Source organism: Danio rerio, chromosome 4 (assembly GCF_052040795.2).
Source record: "Danio rerio strain M-AB ecotype USA chromosome 4, GRCz13ab, whole genome shotgun sequence".
NCBI classification, from domain to species: domain Eukaryota; kingdom Metazoa; phylum Chordata; class Actinopteri; order Cypriniformes; family Danionidae; genus Danio; species Danio rerio.
The window spans coordinates 8520695-8537454 of NC_141024.2; the positions used below are offsets into that span (position 1 = coordinate 8520695).

The 16760-nt window shown below is 35.4% G+C and overlaps 1 protein-coding gene across 37 annotated transcripts in view; it reads right to left on the reverse strand.

Moving 5' to 3' along the window:
- Positions 1–16760, reverse strand: part of wnk1b (WNK lysine deficient protein kinase 1b) — a 109480-nt gene that overhangs the window by 41082 nt on the left and 51638 nt on the right. For 32 of the 37 annotated variants that reach the window (XR_015482075.2, XR_015482074.2, XM_087247035.2 and 29 more), the window contains 5 exon segments: positions 16571–16728; positions 7447–7535; positions 6150–6369; positions 5497–5809; positions 3986–4170 (listed from right to left, as the gene is read on the reverse strand). Coding sequence is in view for 35 of the 37 variants with exons in the window: in XM_087247035.2 (XP_087103161.2) it covers positions 3986–4170; positions 5497–5809; positions 6150–6369; positions 7447–7535; positions 16571–16728 (965 nt within the window). In the remaining 2 variants the exon portion in view is untranslated. 37 annotated transcript variants of the gene reach the window in all.

Sequence of the window (16760 nt, forward strand, 5' to 3'; positions counted from 1 at the left end):
TGCCAATCTGTATTTAATGTGAGCACAGGTTTCTAGCTGAGTGGACCTGGTTAACTCGAGGATCTGAAAGGGATTTTATTATCATACAGTACAGTATATAACAGATTGTCTGACTCAAGAAGAGGTACAAAAGCAACACTTAACGGTTTTCATAGAAGAAAACATATAAAGATTTTATTTATACTTGTGTTTCAATACACAATGATTCATTTGGCCAACAGATCACTGCTATCTTAATGCCAGCATTCCTAAGGGGCCAACTGAATTAAGAATAGGCAACTGAAAAACAGACACCGCAAGCATTTCTAAGTCTAATATTAGTTTTAGCATTAAAATAGTGTGATATAGCTTAGCTCTATGAGATGGCTAGGCTTAAATTCAATTTAATCTTTTATTTAATAACACAGAAAGATGACATTTTAATTTTTAGATCACAGTACGGGTATTTCTTTTGCCACAAGGCAGGGGTGTCCAAACTTGGTCCTAGAGGGCCGGTGTCCTGCTGAGTTTAGTTGAAATTTGCCTCATATATCTAGTAAGAGCTTAATTAGCTGGTTCAGGTGTGTTTGATTAGGGTTAGAGCTAAACTCTCCAGGACACTGGCCCTGCAGAACCGAGTGTGGACACCCCTGCCAAAAGGGATGTCAAAAATTGCCTTCACATAACTATTCCATCAATTCAAGCTTCTTATACTACTATTTCTTACAGATACTCGGGTTGCACCCAAATCCAGCTCAGCATAAGAATCCTGGTTCACTGGGAGACACTAACATACAGGACTGGCAAAGATTGCTGGGAGGCTGGCACGACGACGGGGCGGGGCTGAGTGAAGGGGCAGGACGCTCTCCAGTGCTTTGGACAGTCGGTCTGCGAACGTCTCCCCATCTGGCCTCCCCACCCGGGGTGAGAGCGGGGCTGATGCGACTGGAGGAGGGGTGGAGGGTGGCTTGGGAGGGCACGACAGAGCAGAGGTGGTAGAAAAGCAGGGCACGCAAACAGACATGCTACGACCACGACGACGGGGGAGAGGTGGAGGAGGCTGGAGGCGAAGGAGGGGAATCGACTATTAACCACAGTGGAACACAAAAAATGGCACAGAAAGAACCAAAGCCAAATAGAACCAAGAGAAAACGATAACATTGCATACAAAAGATTGCATTTTAAGATCTACAATGACTCTTGACCTACTTAAAGGTTGATTAAATCTATCGGTGAGTCATAGAATAAGAATGTGCCTGGTTCAGTTGATGATTCACGATCTTTCAAAATTGGAACTAGTTTTATAATAGAAAACATGTTATCAATAACAGAAAAATGTCAGCTACGTATATGATTGCTTGTGACAGATCGCCAAAATCTGATTTCATGAATCATGAGCAGATTTGGTGTGGAGATTGTGTGATTATAATAATAATACCTGTCCAACCTGATCTGAAATTAATCAGGTTGCATAGAAAAGTTATGCGTGTTAATAACTGGAAAATATATGTGTGGATAAACAACATATGGAACTAAAAGTGACACTGTGTCATTGCAAAAGCAGCACTCCAGGAAATCTACAGCATAGACAGTCTACTGTGGACAACGAATACAAACTGAAGTTAGAAAGAATCCATAAAAACATCGCAGGAAGTCCATCCTGAGATGTTTTATGATAAAAAAAACAGCATCAACAGAAGTTGGTAAAGCATTTGTACAGTAAAAACAAAGACCACATATAGCACATTGGGTATAAAAACAGAGGAACAATAATAAATGTAAAATAACAGTCATCAGTGCAGTGCAGACTTCAGATATCGACTATTTCAAGTCAAACTAATCAAAGAGAGCAGAATTTTTTTATAAAACCAAGACAATTACAATGTGCTCCATGCACAGCTACAGTTTTAAAGCCAATGATAAGCTTATGGTGAAAGCTTAATGTGACTTTCACAAGGTTGCTTTTACAGCATCGACGTTGTAATGTAATTACAATACATTCAGTTAAATAGATTTAAGCATTCATTTAGTTGTTCAAGTGTAAAACGAGATGAAAGACCGATGTAACCACTAGCGTTATCAGGAGCAGCAGGCGAGCAAAGAAACTCCATTGAAAGTACTTGGGTAAAACAAATAGTCTTATTTTAAAGACATGGCAGGGGGAAATGGAATTGAATGCAGTGCTTCTTGTCCGGTTTGAGACCCACTTCATATCAAATATCAAACAGGCAGTGAAGATCTTTGATTTTTAAAGAAATCAGATCTTAAACGTGACAATTTTGTAATGGAAAGACAGTTCACCGGAGGCGCTTGGGCTGCCTGGCTGAGAATTAAAAGTCTGTGTGCATAAAGCCCATTATAAAGAGAGTTATTGATATCAAGATGTGTATTTTTGACTAAATAAGTTCATGCTTGATTGAAAACGATTGCTAACTAATGTAAAACTAATGAGTACACATTTTTAAAAAATCTAGATCCCTAAATAAAGGTTTGGAAAGATCCATTTATGAATGTTGTAAAGATCCTGAGCCATTACCGCTTAAGTGAGCAGGACAAAATATATGGCCTTGGCACTAACAGTGATGGAGGCCTGGCGGTCTGCACTGCATGACAAATGCTACACAACACTACTTCTTGGGAGGAACTACAAACACTGAAATGAATCAAATAACAAAGTAACCCAAATACATAAAGAACAACAGGGAACAGAAGCTCATGTACATATGGGAAGTGGAGATATACTTGTCATTCAGAAGGGGAAAAAAAGAGAAAAGTGAGAAAAGAGAAAGAACTGAGAGCAGGCTGTATGAAAGTAATCAGACCTATTTAGAGAGTGGATGTTACGGCTTTGCTTTCCTTTCTCATGCATCATTCATTTAGTGTCTGATAATAACAAACCATCATCAAACTCCAAGGATAATGCATGCAGCCACAAAGTAATCATATGCAAAAGTCAAACAACACCATTTCTCAATCAAGTCTATATGAAATCTAAATAAAGTTCAGCTTTGTTTTGCTTTATTATTATCTTACCTTTGCACAAATTATGGAAACTCATTCAGAGATTTGAACTAAATAGATTGTAACGGAAGATAAATATCTTGTCACTTCATTTTAAGAGTTATAATGCTGTTATAAGCTGTTATTAATAGGATCAGGGGCATATTGCTATTACATTTCTTTTTAAAAAGGCACATTTTTATTTTAATAAAATACTTTGCTTTGTTTATTCTTATTTCTTACAATGTATATTTTCTATGAAAGTTAAAATATTTAAAGCATTTCTTTGTTCTCCATTTAAACCTTTAAAAATGCTAATAAAAATCAAAGTAAAGCAAAAAATACATGTATGTCTAACTCAAAATATGTAAATTCTGCATCTAAAAATCCCAAAACTATATACAGTATTAGACAATTTTTTTAAAGGGCAAATTTTATATTTTAACAAAAGTATCTGCATCATACTTGCTTGCTTTGATTATTAACATCTATTAAAGTTAAAATTTAAAGCTAAAAATGCATGTATATCTAACTCAAAACATGTAAATGCTAAAAAAAAATAAATAATAATAATAAATAAATAAATAAATTCATCCAAACCCATATTATCTCGAATGAGTATGCAGAAAATATCCTAATGACCTAACACTTCTGAATAATGTATTTAATAAACAATTTACCAAAGCAAGAGTAGAGAATTTGCCAATGACAGTGCAGTAATGCTACTGATGTTGAATGTATTACATCCATTATCCTCATATCACACTTAAACTTAAAATATAAAACAATTTTTAAGTAATTCATAGCAAGCACCTACTCAAGATAGTATGCGACTTTTAGTTAGGAGTACTAACAACACTGCTTAAGCAGGACAATTGCACTGTAATTGTACAATTACAAGTAAGCGGCAACTAGAAAAACAGATTAAGGATATACAGTAACTATGTGAACTGCTGCAACACTGAACCTGCAGTGATCTTGACTTGACGCTTCTTTTGTGACTTACCATGGGCTGCTGGGGATATGCGGTGTGCTGTTGGGGAGCTTGAGAGCTGGGAGTGTAGGTGCCCTGTCCTGGGACCTGCTGTTGTTGGGATGTTCCAGGAGAACTATACGACATGCTTAGCTGGCTGAGGTGAGGTTCTGAGAACACTGATGAACCCTGACCACTGTCAAATGTCCCGTCAGCCACTGGGCAAAGAAATGACATTCACAGATATATATAAAGGAAACAATAGCCAGATCTATGGTTGTGTAATACGATACAGTATACATCGTATGGACAAAATAAAAAGTCTATCATTTTATATTATGCTCTATTTTATTTTGTGGTGTCACAAACTACATTGTTTACGGTAATACTTTTACATAATGTATATGAGTGCAAAATTACATGTCATTACGGGATGCAGACAGAAACAAAGCTGCAATCTAAAGAGTACAATGTTTACATTAGGGGTGCCCACACTTTTTCAGCATGCAAGCTACAGTACTTATAAAATGACCAAGCTAAAAAGATCTACCAAATATAAAAATGCAAAACATATATTTATTTATAAACAAATTGAGAATTCTGTATTTGTATAATATATAATAATGTACCTTGCATAACTTTTTGAACCCATATTGTGCAATAGCCAGCAACATATTTTTGTCACTACCTCACTGTGATGACTAGCACTGAATGGAATCAGCCAGGGAAGCATAGTCCAGACAGAAGCTGCTGATAACCAGCCTCAAGCACCCTACCAAATATCATCAGTCGTGGTGAAACAATATTTGGACTTAACCGCTGTAGTTTTACATAGTTTTGCAGCACTAATCGAACTTTCTGCAGTTTTACATGCATGTGTCGTATCCAGAAATGGTCGGATATCAGACAGACTGCTGTATGTCAATCAAGCGACACATTTCAGTGAGGACGGATGATAGGCTGACGTCTATTTTTTTTAATGCTATCCGATCTACTCACGCTGCCCTTGCAATTGAGTGGTAAATCGAGATCGATGTATTGGGCACCCCTGGTTTACATTTAGCATTTTATTTAGACATAATTGCTTAATTTTGATGTTGTATCTGTAATTATTCATTTTTATAAAGTGTTCTAATTATATTAATATTTATTTCATATGTCTACATTTTTAATCAAACAGTTGCCCTGAAGTTAATAAATAAATAAAGTAAGATCACATATGAAGGAGTACATCCTTTCCATGTCGTCATTATATATATATATATATATATATATATATATATATATATATATATATATATATATATATATATATATATATATATATATATATATATATATATATATATATATATATGATTGTGATATATAAATATAAATGTTTGTGATATATAATATATTTTTGTAGCTAAATGAATTATAATGGGTTATTCTGTACTTTAATACAACAATATATTTAGAGGATGCAACATCTCATTTCCAAGGGGTTCAATAAAGACATGACAACTTTCAATAAAACAAGAAAACATTTGCAGAACACTTACAGGTTATTCCACTTTGCATGTATTGATGTTGCGGATCTGCATCAGGCTCCTCACACTCGGGCTGCACAAGGCCGGGAGTTGGAGGTTGGGAGCTACACTGACTCTGTAGAGAACCTTGCGTTCCTTGAGCTCCGGCCACGTTCTTAATAGACTCACTGGATAAAAGTTTCTGCTCTTCCTCCTGCTTGCGTTTTTCCTGCTCGGCTCGCACTTGTTGTCGTTGTTCTCGTTTGCGGGAGATCAGCGACACACGGTCCCTGATGGCCTTGGCCATGGTTTTGTGGTCACCCTCGCAAACATAACCCGACTCGACCTGCGTTTCAACACAGCAGAGGTTACCAAGGCCATGTGCAGCTTCAATAGAATTGTTATAACTATTTATTTATTGAGGATAACCCCTTGAGATGCGAAATCTTATTTTCAAGGGGTCCAATTAAGACATGACAACTTACAAAAAACAAGCAAACAATTACAGACACTAAATCTCTACTACATGCAAAACCTAACCAAAACGTATCCTTTTACAATCAAAATCGATCTTTAATACACAATAAATCAAATTAATCAGAAAGAAAACGAAATAATATTAACCAATAATATATAAAAGTTAAAAAAATTATAATATTTATAAACAGAAACGTTAATAAACCTACCATTTCCTGAGCCACATCATCTGGCACGTCCCGATGGAGGTCGAAGGAGAACTCGATGGCTTCGTTGTCTTTGTATTTGCCTTTCAGTTTCTTGACGTCTTCAATGCGCAACCAGAGCTTGATGGCGATCATCTCCCCATCGTCCTCCTCAGCCAGTTCCACCCGCACCCCGGTCTCCTCTTGGAAGAAGGCATGGTTCAGAAGGTCTTTAATGGCGTATCTGTTCAGGAAAAGGCCAAATTCACATCACAAGCAAAACAAGATTTCACTGATCAATGAAATAAATCTAGAAGCACATGACAAAGACCCTCCGATTACACTTAAAATAATTTGTAGAGGTTTGTCCTGTACTGAGCAATAAAAAAAGAGTCACGAAATGGAGTTGATTCAGGATTGGTACAGCCAAGCAAAATAAATTGGAAATATTGAGAACCCAAGGCCTTGAATTTGTTGTCTCATGATCACATAAACCCTTAATGGGTTTCAGGATTCTCCAGACTTTCCCAGTAAGTGAAGTTTGATAATGCGGCGCCATTCAATGAAGACGTGGCATCTATTTCACGAAAACATTTGCATTTCTCCACTCAAAGCCCTCATGAAAACAACAGAACACATGAGAGGGAATTTATGAACAATGAGAATAATGAATATTTAACATGGATCAGAAAATGAAACCACAGAGGACTTAAAAGATTGGGTATAAATAGAGTCTTGCATGGAAGGATTGATATAAGGGTAAAATAATAACATAGCATATCCACTTATAAAGGCTGGCCACTCGTGAAGGAAAAAAAATAACTCTCAAGCAGGCTCTGTTGATTGGCAGAATACAAAACATCAGCTTTTCCACAGCTTCATCAGCAGAACATCAGACGTTGCATCATGTTACGCACAACACACCAAATTTCACCATCGGTTTCATCACTTTAAATGGATATCAGTTATATTTAAGCTAAAAAACGATATGGATATAAATACTTGATGTTTAACTAGAGACAGTATGGTAAAAGCTTGAGGATGCATCACACTCTTCACTCTTGGCTTGGTGTGTTCACAGATCTGCTTCACTAAGAGCCTTGTTGTTGGAACTTTATCAAAACAAGCATGTGGGAATCCTCTTATCTCTTGCTACTGTGTATATTCCACATACAAGGGCCGCGAGTCCGCGATATACCCACACATCAGCACGGATTCACCTCATCTGCAGGCAGGCACACGGCACATGTCGTGGAGAAGTGAGGTATGACTAGATGAATGGGTTCTATGAATGTGGCGTGGGTGTGTGTACAGTAGTTACCTTTCATCTTTGTTTTGCCGAATACATCCCTCGATGATCTCTTTCACTTCTGGAATGGCTACCTTGTCGAAACTGCCAGGTTTAACTCCCTGTGGAGTAAAGCACAAAAGAGCATTAAATCAACATGTCTTCCGTGATGTGAAAGAAATCTCACTGGAGCTCCACGGGGACTCAATGAAGCTACATACTAAATGTCTTCTAGGTGAAAGATCAGTTCCTCAACAGCCCACACACTTTTAAATATTATATATTTCACACAAACGGGAGAAGATGAGAGAAGTTTTAATACTTGGGGTTGAGTTTATTTAAATCTCCAACTACAAATATAGCAATATCGATGTCTGCCATACGCTTATTTCATGTGGCCACCGTTTTAAAAGCGAGGATGCAGAAGTACAGGGTCAGCAAACATTGTAACATGCTGTGGACTACAAACCTCCAGCTGTTGCTGCGATATTAAAATGCAGATATGGTGTAAACATCACTTTAATAGCATTCAGTTACGTTTATTTTTAAACAATTAAAAGCATATTAGGCATCAAGCAACATCTCAATCTGTTTAAGAGTAATACGCTTAAGTGTCCTCCTAGGCCTCAGTTCATGGCACCAGGTAAACACAGTAGGTACGCTTCCCTGCTTCAGCCTATGTAACCCGGCGAGCGATAAAACAATGCAGTCCTCTGTAGCACATCCTTGTGTTGTCTGTAATAGTGTTGGCATGATATTGAATTTTTGAAATGAGCACGTTCTTAAACACCACTGATTTGCCATTGTGTTCACCAGTGCTCAACAGAAATGACTTGTGTTTGGCTGTGAAGGTCATCAGCTCACCGCTCCTCACCAAGTGCAAACACAGATACAGGGACACTAGAGTGTGTTAAAGCCGCGAAAATCAGTTGATTGTTAATCAGTGTGTGCACTCAGTAAACATTAGAAGTGGAGTAAACTGATGACCTTCACGGCCAATCACCGTCATTTCTGTTGAGCACGGGTGAACACAACGGCAAATCAGCACTGTTTAGGAATGTGCTCAACAGTGCCTTAAATGTTTGCGGCAATTCAGTATCATGACAAGTCTAATATAGTGAAAGAATCAGTTCATTAACTAGAGTTTTATAAATGGCATCTAAAACATGTGTTTGGGAAAGATAAAGTTAGCTAACTAGTGCCATTTCCCTTAACATAACTGAAAATGAGGTCTGACATCCATATTTTCACTATTGATTCAGAACGGATCTTTGGGTCGCTCGGAAGATGGTGAAATGATAAATCTGTGTCACTTTCTTTTTACTGGTAAGACATACAGCCAGGAACACAACACTCCTGTGTGACTCAGGCGATACTTCTAGGCTTCTTCCCACTGCAGCCTCGATTACGCTTTTAAAATGGCGGCTGCGTGAAGTCAGTCTATAGCAAGCACATTAATAAGTGTTTATTTTTAATGATTGTATATGTCTAAATGAGGTTTGGATCATAGTGAATATGATACTGTACACCCATGGCATTCCAGATACAGATTATTTCAACCTGTTACTTCAGTAACTCACCATGTTATTCACAACTTAGTCATTGGGAACACTTCAATTCATTAAGTCAGAAGCTTCACACTGTACTTGGATGGCAAATAGCAGTAAGTGCAATATAATAACATTATTTCGGCTCTATAAAATGCGTTAAGCACTTTGAGTGTGCAGAAAAGCACTATATAAATCTAAGGACGTATTATTATTCGTATTACTAATTACAAAAGATAATATTTAAAACATTTCTTTTGGCATTAGTTCAACGATAAAATATGCAAGTATTTCAATATTCAGCTATTTAGCTTGAAAACCACTGAAGTGTGATACACACAGACAAATATAAGCATAAGCTAAGTTGGTATGTAGTAATAAAGCTACAAATAGCTAATTTGACTGTTAAATAAAGCTTGATTTGACACTAGTCAAATGTTTATCCCCTTAGTGCTAAATTATAACTAAATTTGATTCAATTTTACTTCATCTATAAAAGTCAGAGCAGATTTACAGCTATGCAACACTTGATCCAATTAGATCTAGCATGGGAAAACAGAAATAAAACTCAAACTGCAATAAAGCCAACATCCTACAAACCATTCATACTGAATAAAGCCATTCTGCTATTTTTACCACATTGTACATCCCCTTTCAAAATCATTTAACATACATGCACTTAGGCTCAGACACACACACAAAAGCATGCAAGAAACTTACAAGTGAAATCCTGGAACACTGTGTTGCTTTACAGAGTGGTCTGCCTGAACTATTGCTCTCCCTGTCTCAGCATTACCTACTTATATAAGTCTGTAACCCCCCTCAAATTCCACTGCCAAACAAAGTTACCGATGACGAAGCATCTAACAGAATTAAGCCAGAACGGCAAAGTATTCCGATAACAAGGTGATTTAAAAGGCTTGTTAGGGACGCTGTGAATGGGTCCCCTAAAGCCAGATACATGCTGTTCCCTAGCTCCCAGAACCAGTTAACAAAGGCGGAAAATTACAAGCAATCATTTTGCATTTAACAAAGTAGAGAGAGAGAGGGAAGGAGTGAGGAAGGCTCCTGGAACAGCTGGTGGGTGGATGGGAGAAAAAGGAACAAAAGCAATCTTCAACTTTGACTTTGGGTTACCATTCATAAGTACTATTTTCTGGCTGAACTTGTTCAGCAGCACATCTTGAATTTACATTTGATGCAGGCAAAGCATGGGATGATGAATGATTTCAAGGTTTAGGGAAAGTCAAGGTTTTAAAAAGTCAAATTTTTCTGTTATCATACCAATCCTATAGTATATGCAAGCTATTTATTTATATATAACTAATTTATTTAAATTTGTAGTCCAACATCTCCAGCAGAAAAACACCCTTTACATCAAAAGCTACTGTTACAAACTATATCAAATGTTTCTTAAAATAAAATATATCGAGTTCAATGGGGAAAAAGTGTTTGTTTTTTAGCCAGACGTCTAAAAAGGGTATATTTTTAAACAGTAATTACAATGCAGGACATTGAAATCAGAAATATTATGGTCCATGATTACAATAAGTTCTATTTTACTGTTTTGTCGTTGACTATGTTTACACGGACATCAGTAATTAAAATATTTGCCTTAAACATTTATAAAATCTGATTAAGACAATATGATTAAAGTGTTTACATGAGCTGCTTTAAATGTCTCTTTCATGATCCCGTTTTACATGTTATAGCACATAATTCGATTAACGTCATTGCATCATCACGCTACCCACATTTCCTCTAGAGTTTCATGCAATTTCGGGTCTTTCATCATTAATTTGCCGACTTTAACTGCAGTTTGGCACTTTTACTTTCATTCAGGAACATTTCATGCTGAGGTATTGGATGCAAGAATAAACTGATGACTGTTTTAATGAATTTGATGCTGCATGCCAAATTGGGACAAAAACCCTCTGCATTTCACAATGCAGGTGTCTGTTGTCCTTTACTGACTCTGTAAGTGCAGAGAATAGTGTCAAACAGCCGTGTGTGTATGGACTATCCTGTCGCAAAATGCGGCGAAAAATAAATCACGACGGAGATTAAGGTGTTTACACGTCTGTATTGCGGACATACTGTACTTAATAATGCGACTAAAATCGACAAACTCCACATTTCTTAATTCGATTTCTGTTTAGTTCAATTATGACCTTAATTGGATAAAATTGATCAAAAATCGCTGTTTCCATGGTTGACACTTAATCAGAGTATTGTCTTAGTCCTATTAAAATGTAATTATTGGTGTTCACGTAAACATCCTCAATTATTTCTTCTGGTAAATCTCTTCTCCACAAGCTACACAACTTTGAAGTACCATTCATGTTGTAATGGAGCCAGACAGAATCTGTGGACATTTTTTGCTATTTCTGCGGAGAATATTGTAAAAAAAACAAAAAGAAAAAAACTGCAGATTCATGCAGAATGACTTTGAGTGTATCGTAAAACTTAATATTTTAAATAGAAAAATAATACATTAATGTTTACTATGAAAATCCTACTAGATCCATTTATTTACAGCAATTTTTTTTCTTTCTCTACATGCGTGTGAAAGAGAAAATGAACAGAGAAAATAAACAGACAAATAATATGCGGCTCACTTTGCATGTGGATATGGCCATTTATTGAATTACTCTATTCAAACATGAGAGTGTTTTACATGAAGTGGCAGTTGGTTAAATATTTGTAACATAGCCTGTAATAAATAATAAATAGCCTACTTATAAAGTAAGTTGAGGTGATCACAAGTTCACAACTGTGAGGTGATGTGCTCCACCGGCAGGATAATCTTAATATTATTTTGCTGTTTTTCATATGCCCACGTTTAAGATTTGAGGTAATAACATCGCCATGATGGTCAAAGAAATCAAAACATTATTTTCACCCCAACGCAATTTAATCGGGCACTAAAGGCTAAAGAACTTAATTCTTATATTTGCTTTTTGAAGCCTATGACTTCTCACCATGTATCTTTTCTAAAGCATACAGTATAGTGTAAGAGCATGTTTATTACCAAGAAAACTAAATCAAAATTATATTTTAATTGAACACATCACATACAGCAAGCTACGCCTACAGAACAGTCTGTTTAGTATTGTGAAAAGGCAAAGCTGAATATCTGTGGTTAAATAGCCACCCAGTGGTCAAATGCTGTGAGCGCACCAATTACCGCCGTCGCCGCTGTATGAATGGCGGCAAAAGGAACACATTGAAGTAGTAACATCAGTAGTTAAAGCAAGTCTCTTATATAATATAGCTACCGTAAATCGACTAAAAAACTACTAAAATTATTACTTTACAAAACTGTATTATATATAAATCATGTGAATGTTTTCATATTAGTCAGTAATATTACTGAAATTAATTAAAAAAATAAATAGATATAAATTTACACACATTTAATAGACTCAAAAACAGGTTACAATTTTGCGGAAATCTGCACATGCCTACTAATAAGTGATTAGTAAAATTAGTAAAACACTGTAAAATCTAGCAGGAGCACATTCCCAGACAATGCCTGATTTTAAACCACGAATCTGATGCCTTTTGCAGCAAAGCAATTTTGAAGTCGGAACACTCCGTACGGTTGCAGCAGCGCTACTCACTTCCCACCTCCAAAAAGCCTTTCTTTAGCTTAATCACCACCATAATGAAAGGGAAGAAGATCTGACCAGCGTAACTCCAATTCCATGACCGCTCAGGCTCAAATCACTCCATTCTCACTGCTTTCAGACTACAGATGCTTCTATAGAGAAGCGCTTCATTGTAATGAAAGCATTTGCTTTGGGGGCCGAGATGGGAGATGTCCCACATCTGGTTGTCTGTGATGGCAACCCTTGGGTCCACTGAGCTGAGTGCTTTTCTGATTGCGTAAAGCTTAAATTGCGTCTCTCAGTGAACTGTTGTGCCTCTGCGATAGGATTTCATGAGATTAAAAAGCCTTCAGGCAGAGTGGACGCCAGCTTTTCAGAGAGGCCAAATGTAGGATGTGCTTGACACTTTCTAAAGCTAACAGGTGGGAAGGTGTAAAAACCAAAATAATTTTAATTTGCTGCACCACCATAATGACTTAAAACTCTTCTACAGGATTTCATGACATCTTCTGTCTACAAAGTTGCTCTAAAATAGTTATACGGTCAAAATTGGCACTAAAACCAGCAAGAAACCCCAAAACACACTTGATTCAGCATGGTGAATCTGTACTGCTCCCTACTGGTGAGCCCCTCGCTGGCTTACCACAATCCTCAGCCAGTTGTTTTTCAGCTTCTACTGATTATGTTTTCAACCTCTAGCATCATATGATCAGCCTATTGACTTAAATGAGAAAAATAAAGCTCATGACTGTCTTACGATTCCACTCTTTCTCCTTTCTGCGGACGATAATAAAGGACACGGAGGGGGAAAAAACTGATTCAATTTATAAAACCGCAGCAACATGACTGGCCTTTTCCATCCTGCCAACAATGGTCTTGGATTCATATATAGGAATAACTCTCAGGGACATTCACCTCGATTGTCCTGAAAACAACATTGTATGTCTAGAAATAGATGGTGGATTTAATTCAATGATGATTAATGCGGCACAATGGCTTAAAAGAGGTTGGAAATAAATCATGGAGAAATCGAGGAAGAAAAAAAAATACATATTATTGTGGAATATTTTGAGTTCAAACAGAACCGTTTCTGTCAAACATGAAACAAAAAAAAAAAAACATTAAAGCTGTAGAAAGCGATTGTTTGAGCCAGAGAATGACTTCATGGAAAGTCAACACATGACGCACCACAAGCTGATATCAGTGACTGCTATAAAGCTGATTTAATCAAAGCTAAATGTTTTATTGCGGCTGGCAGGGAACAAAAAAAGATCTTACACACTCAGATATCCGACTGTTTTATTTTAGAACAATTCCTTCTTTCTGGGTGGGTCTGGGACGAAATTGGGCTTAATGAGCAAACTGGTCAAAATGAAGATCTTGTTTGATGTTTGTTTAAAAAGATTTGATAGCAACTCAGTCAGAATTTAGACAGTGTATGTAAGTCGTTCAATTTTTGTCTTATGTGTCTAATTCTGTAGCTTTATGTTTTGTTTCTAAGTCATTGCACAGATACCTGGAGTTTGTTAATTGAGATTCATCATATTTTATCTCTATTCTATTCATCAAACCAGAAATCAATTGAAATGTAGTAGCTTTGGTTTCTAAAATGTCTCCACCAAAATTTGTATATTTGTGCAATTACTAAATATTCATTTAATATAAAAAAAAAATGTTAAGAGCCTATTTCTAATAAATGTCATTCTTTAAAGTGTTAAGCTATTAACTTTTAATATTAATAATCTAATATTAATAAATGTTTCCTGAGCCCTAAATATTTTGTTATACAAGTTTAAAGGATATATATATATATATATATATATATATATATATATATACATACATTTTTTTTTCCTTTTTTTTTTTTACATTTTCCAGCTTTGTTATCACAGAAATGAGAAATCATAGAAAATGTTTCCTGTCAAATGCATTATTATTTCCTCAATATTTACTGTTTTTAATCTATTCTAGAGAGGAAAACAAGAAAATTATAGATGTTTATAGATATTTTACCATTAGTAAGATCACATTATTATTTAATATTTCATGAAAATATAACTTTGATAATTTATTCACAGAAAATGGAAAAAAGGACAGTAAAAACATGTTTCTGGGTCTTAAATACCGCACTGTAAAAGCGAAAGCTTAAATTACAGCCTTAAATTACAAAAGAATTATCAAGATGAAAACATCTTTATTCGAAAGTTTGCACACAAATTATCAGTAGCTAATAAAATATTTCATAAAAACATTTCACTTAGCAAAACATTGTTAACATTAATAATCATTTACAATAATCAAATTTTAAAATAGAATAAAATAGAAAATATTTTCAACAGCAATATTAATTAATTTATTATTTATTTATTATTTCTAGGGGGAAAAAATGCAAGAAAATTATAGTGTACTTTTAATTTTGTACATTTTAATTACTTTCCTATTACTATTACTATATACAGGTTACAATTAATATTTACAATTTAATGAAAATAGGTCAGTATAAAATATCATGTTTATAGATCTTAAATACTAAACTCTAAAAAGTGAAAACTTTAATTACAGCCTTAACTACAAAGCAATGATCTAAATGTTAACATCCTTATTTAAAAATCTGCACACAAATTATCAGTAGCTTATAACATATTTCATAAAAACATTTCACTCAGCATAACATTATTAACATGAATAATCAAAAATGCTTTTGAGCCCAAAACATTTTATTACAGTATATTATCTTAAAAGATTGAAGAATTTGACACTAGAGAATGTTTTGTTTTCAGCTTTGTTAAAGTAGAAATATGTGAAATTTTGGTCACAGTTTACAATAAGGTTCATTAGTTAATGTCAATTAATGCATTTACTAACATGAACAAATAGTGAGCAATACGTATACTACTGTATTTGTTCATGTTCGTTAACGTTAGTTAATGAAAATACAGTAGTTCATTGTTAGTTCAAGTTAACTCATGGTGCATTAACTAATGTTAACAAGCATGGACTTGGATGTTTTACAATGCATTAGTAAATGTTCAATTATGACTAATAAATGCTGTACATGTGTTGTTCATGATTAGTTCATGTTAGTAAATGCATTAACTAATGAACCTTATTGTAAAGTGTTACAGAAATTTTAAAATAGAATAAAATAGAAAATGGATACTTTCAACTGCAATATTTATTGTTTTAATTCTATTTCTAGGGAATAATAACTGCAAGAAATTTATTGCACTTTTATTTTTTTCCCTTTTTTTATGTTTTTTTTGTACCTTTAATAAATAGAATAGTGCAGAGAATTGACAGGAAATAGTTGGGAGCAGAGAGGGGAAGGGACGGCAAAAGACCTCGAACTCGGGTCGCCGTGAGCACCATGGTGCTATCTGTCAGTGCACTTAACCACTAGGCTATTGTTATTATTATTATTATTATTATTATTATTATTATTATTATTATTAATAATAATTAACAAGTTCCAATTAATATTTACAATTTAATGAAAATAGGTCAGTATAAAAAATTGTTTATAGATTTGTAATACTGCACTGTAAAAAGCAAAAGCTTAAAATACATCCTTAAATTACAAAGAAATGATCTAACAACATGATAATAACAATTTGCACACAAATTATTAGTAGCTAATAAAATATTTTATATAAGCATTTCTCTAAACATATGCATCTATTAGATTGCTAATCTAGAGAACAGATTAGTTTTCCTGAAGCTTTATAAATATACAGACATCAATTTTATTCATACAACCAACTCCTAGTCAAACGACACCATGCATTGGCTTGCCAGATGTAATTTGCTTACATAATCTCAAATATAGTGTGACGCCCCCAGCTGTGGGAAGGTTCCAGTGAAGTGCATAACAGAACGAGCTTCTTTTATGGAATTATTTCATAGGCAGAGGCCTGAGGAATGTGTAGGTGTAATGACAGAGCGGGCGAAGATTAAAGCGAGCGAGATGCTCGAAGTGAAAAGGGTGGCGAGGGTACTCACGCTGGTGACTCTGCGATAGATTTGAGCAGGGTTTTGACACTCGGAGTACGGGTACTCTGAGGTAGCCATCTCCAGCATGCACATCCCGAAGGCGTACACGTCCACCGACTCGTCGTATTTTTCCTCGTACATCTCAGGCGCCATGAACTCAGGGGTACCTTAAATCAAAAGAACCATTCAGAACTCTCAG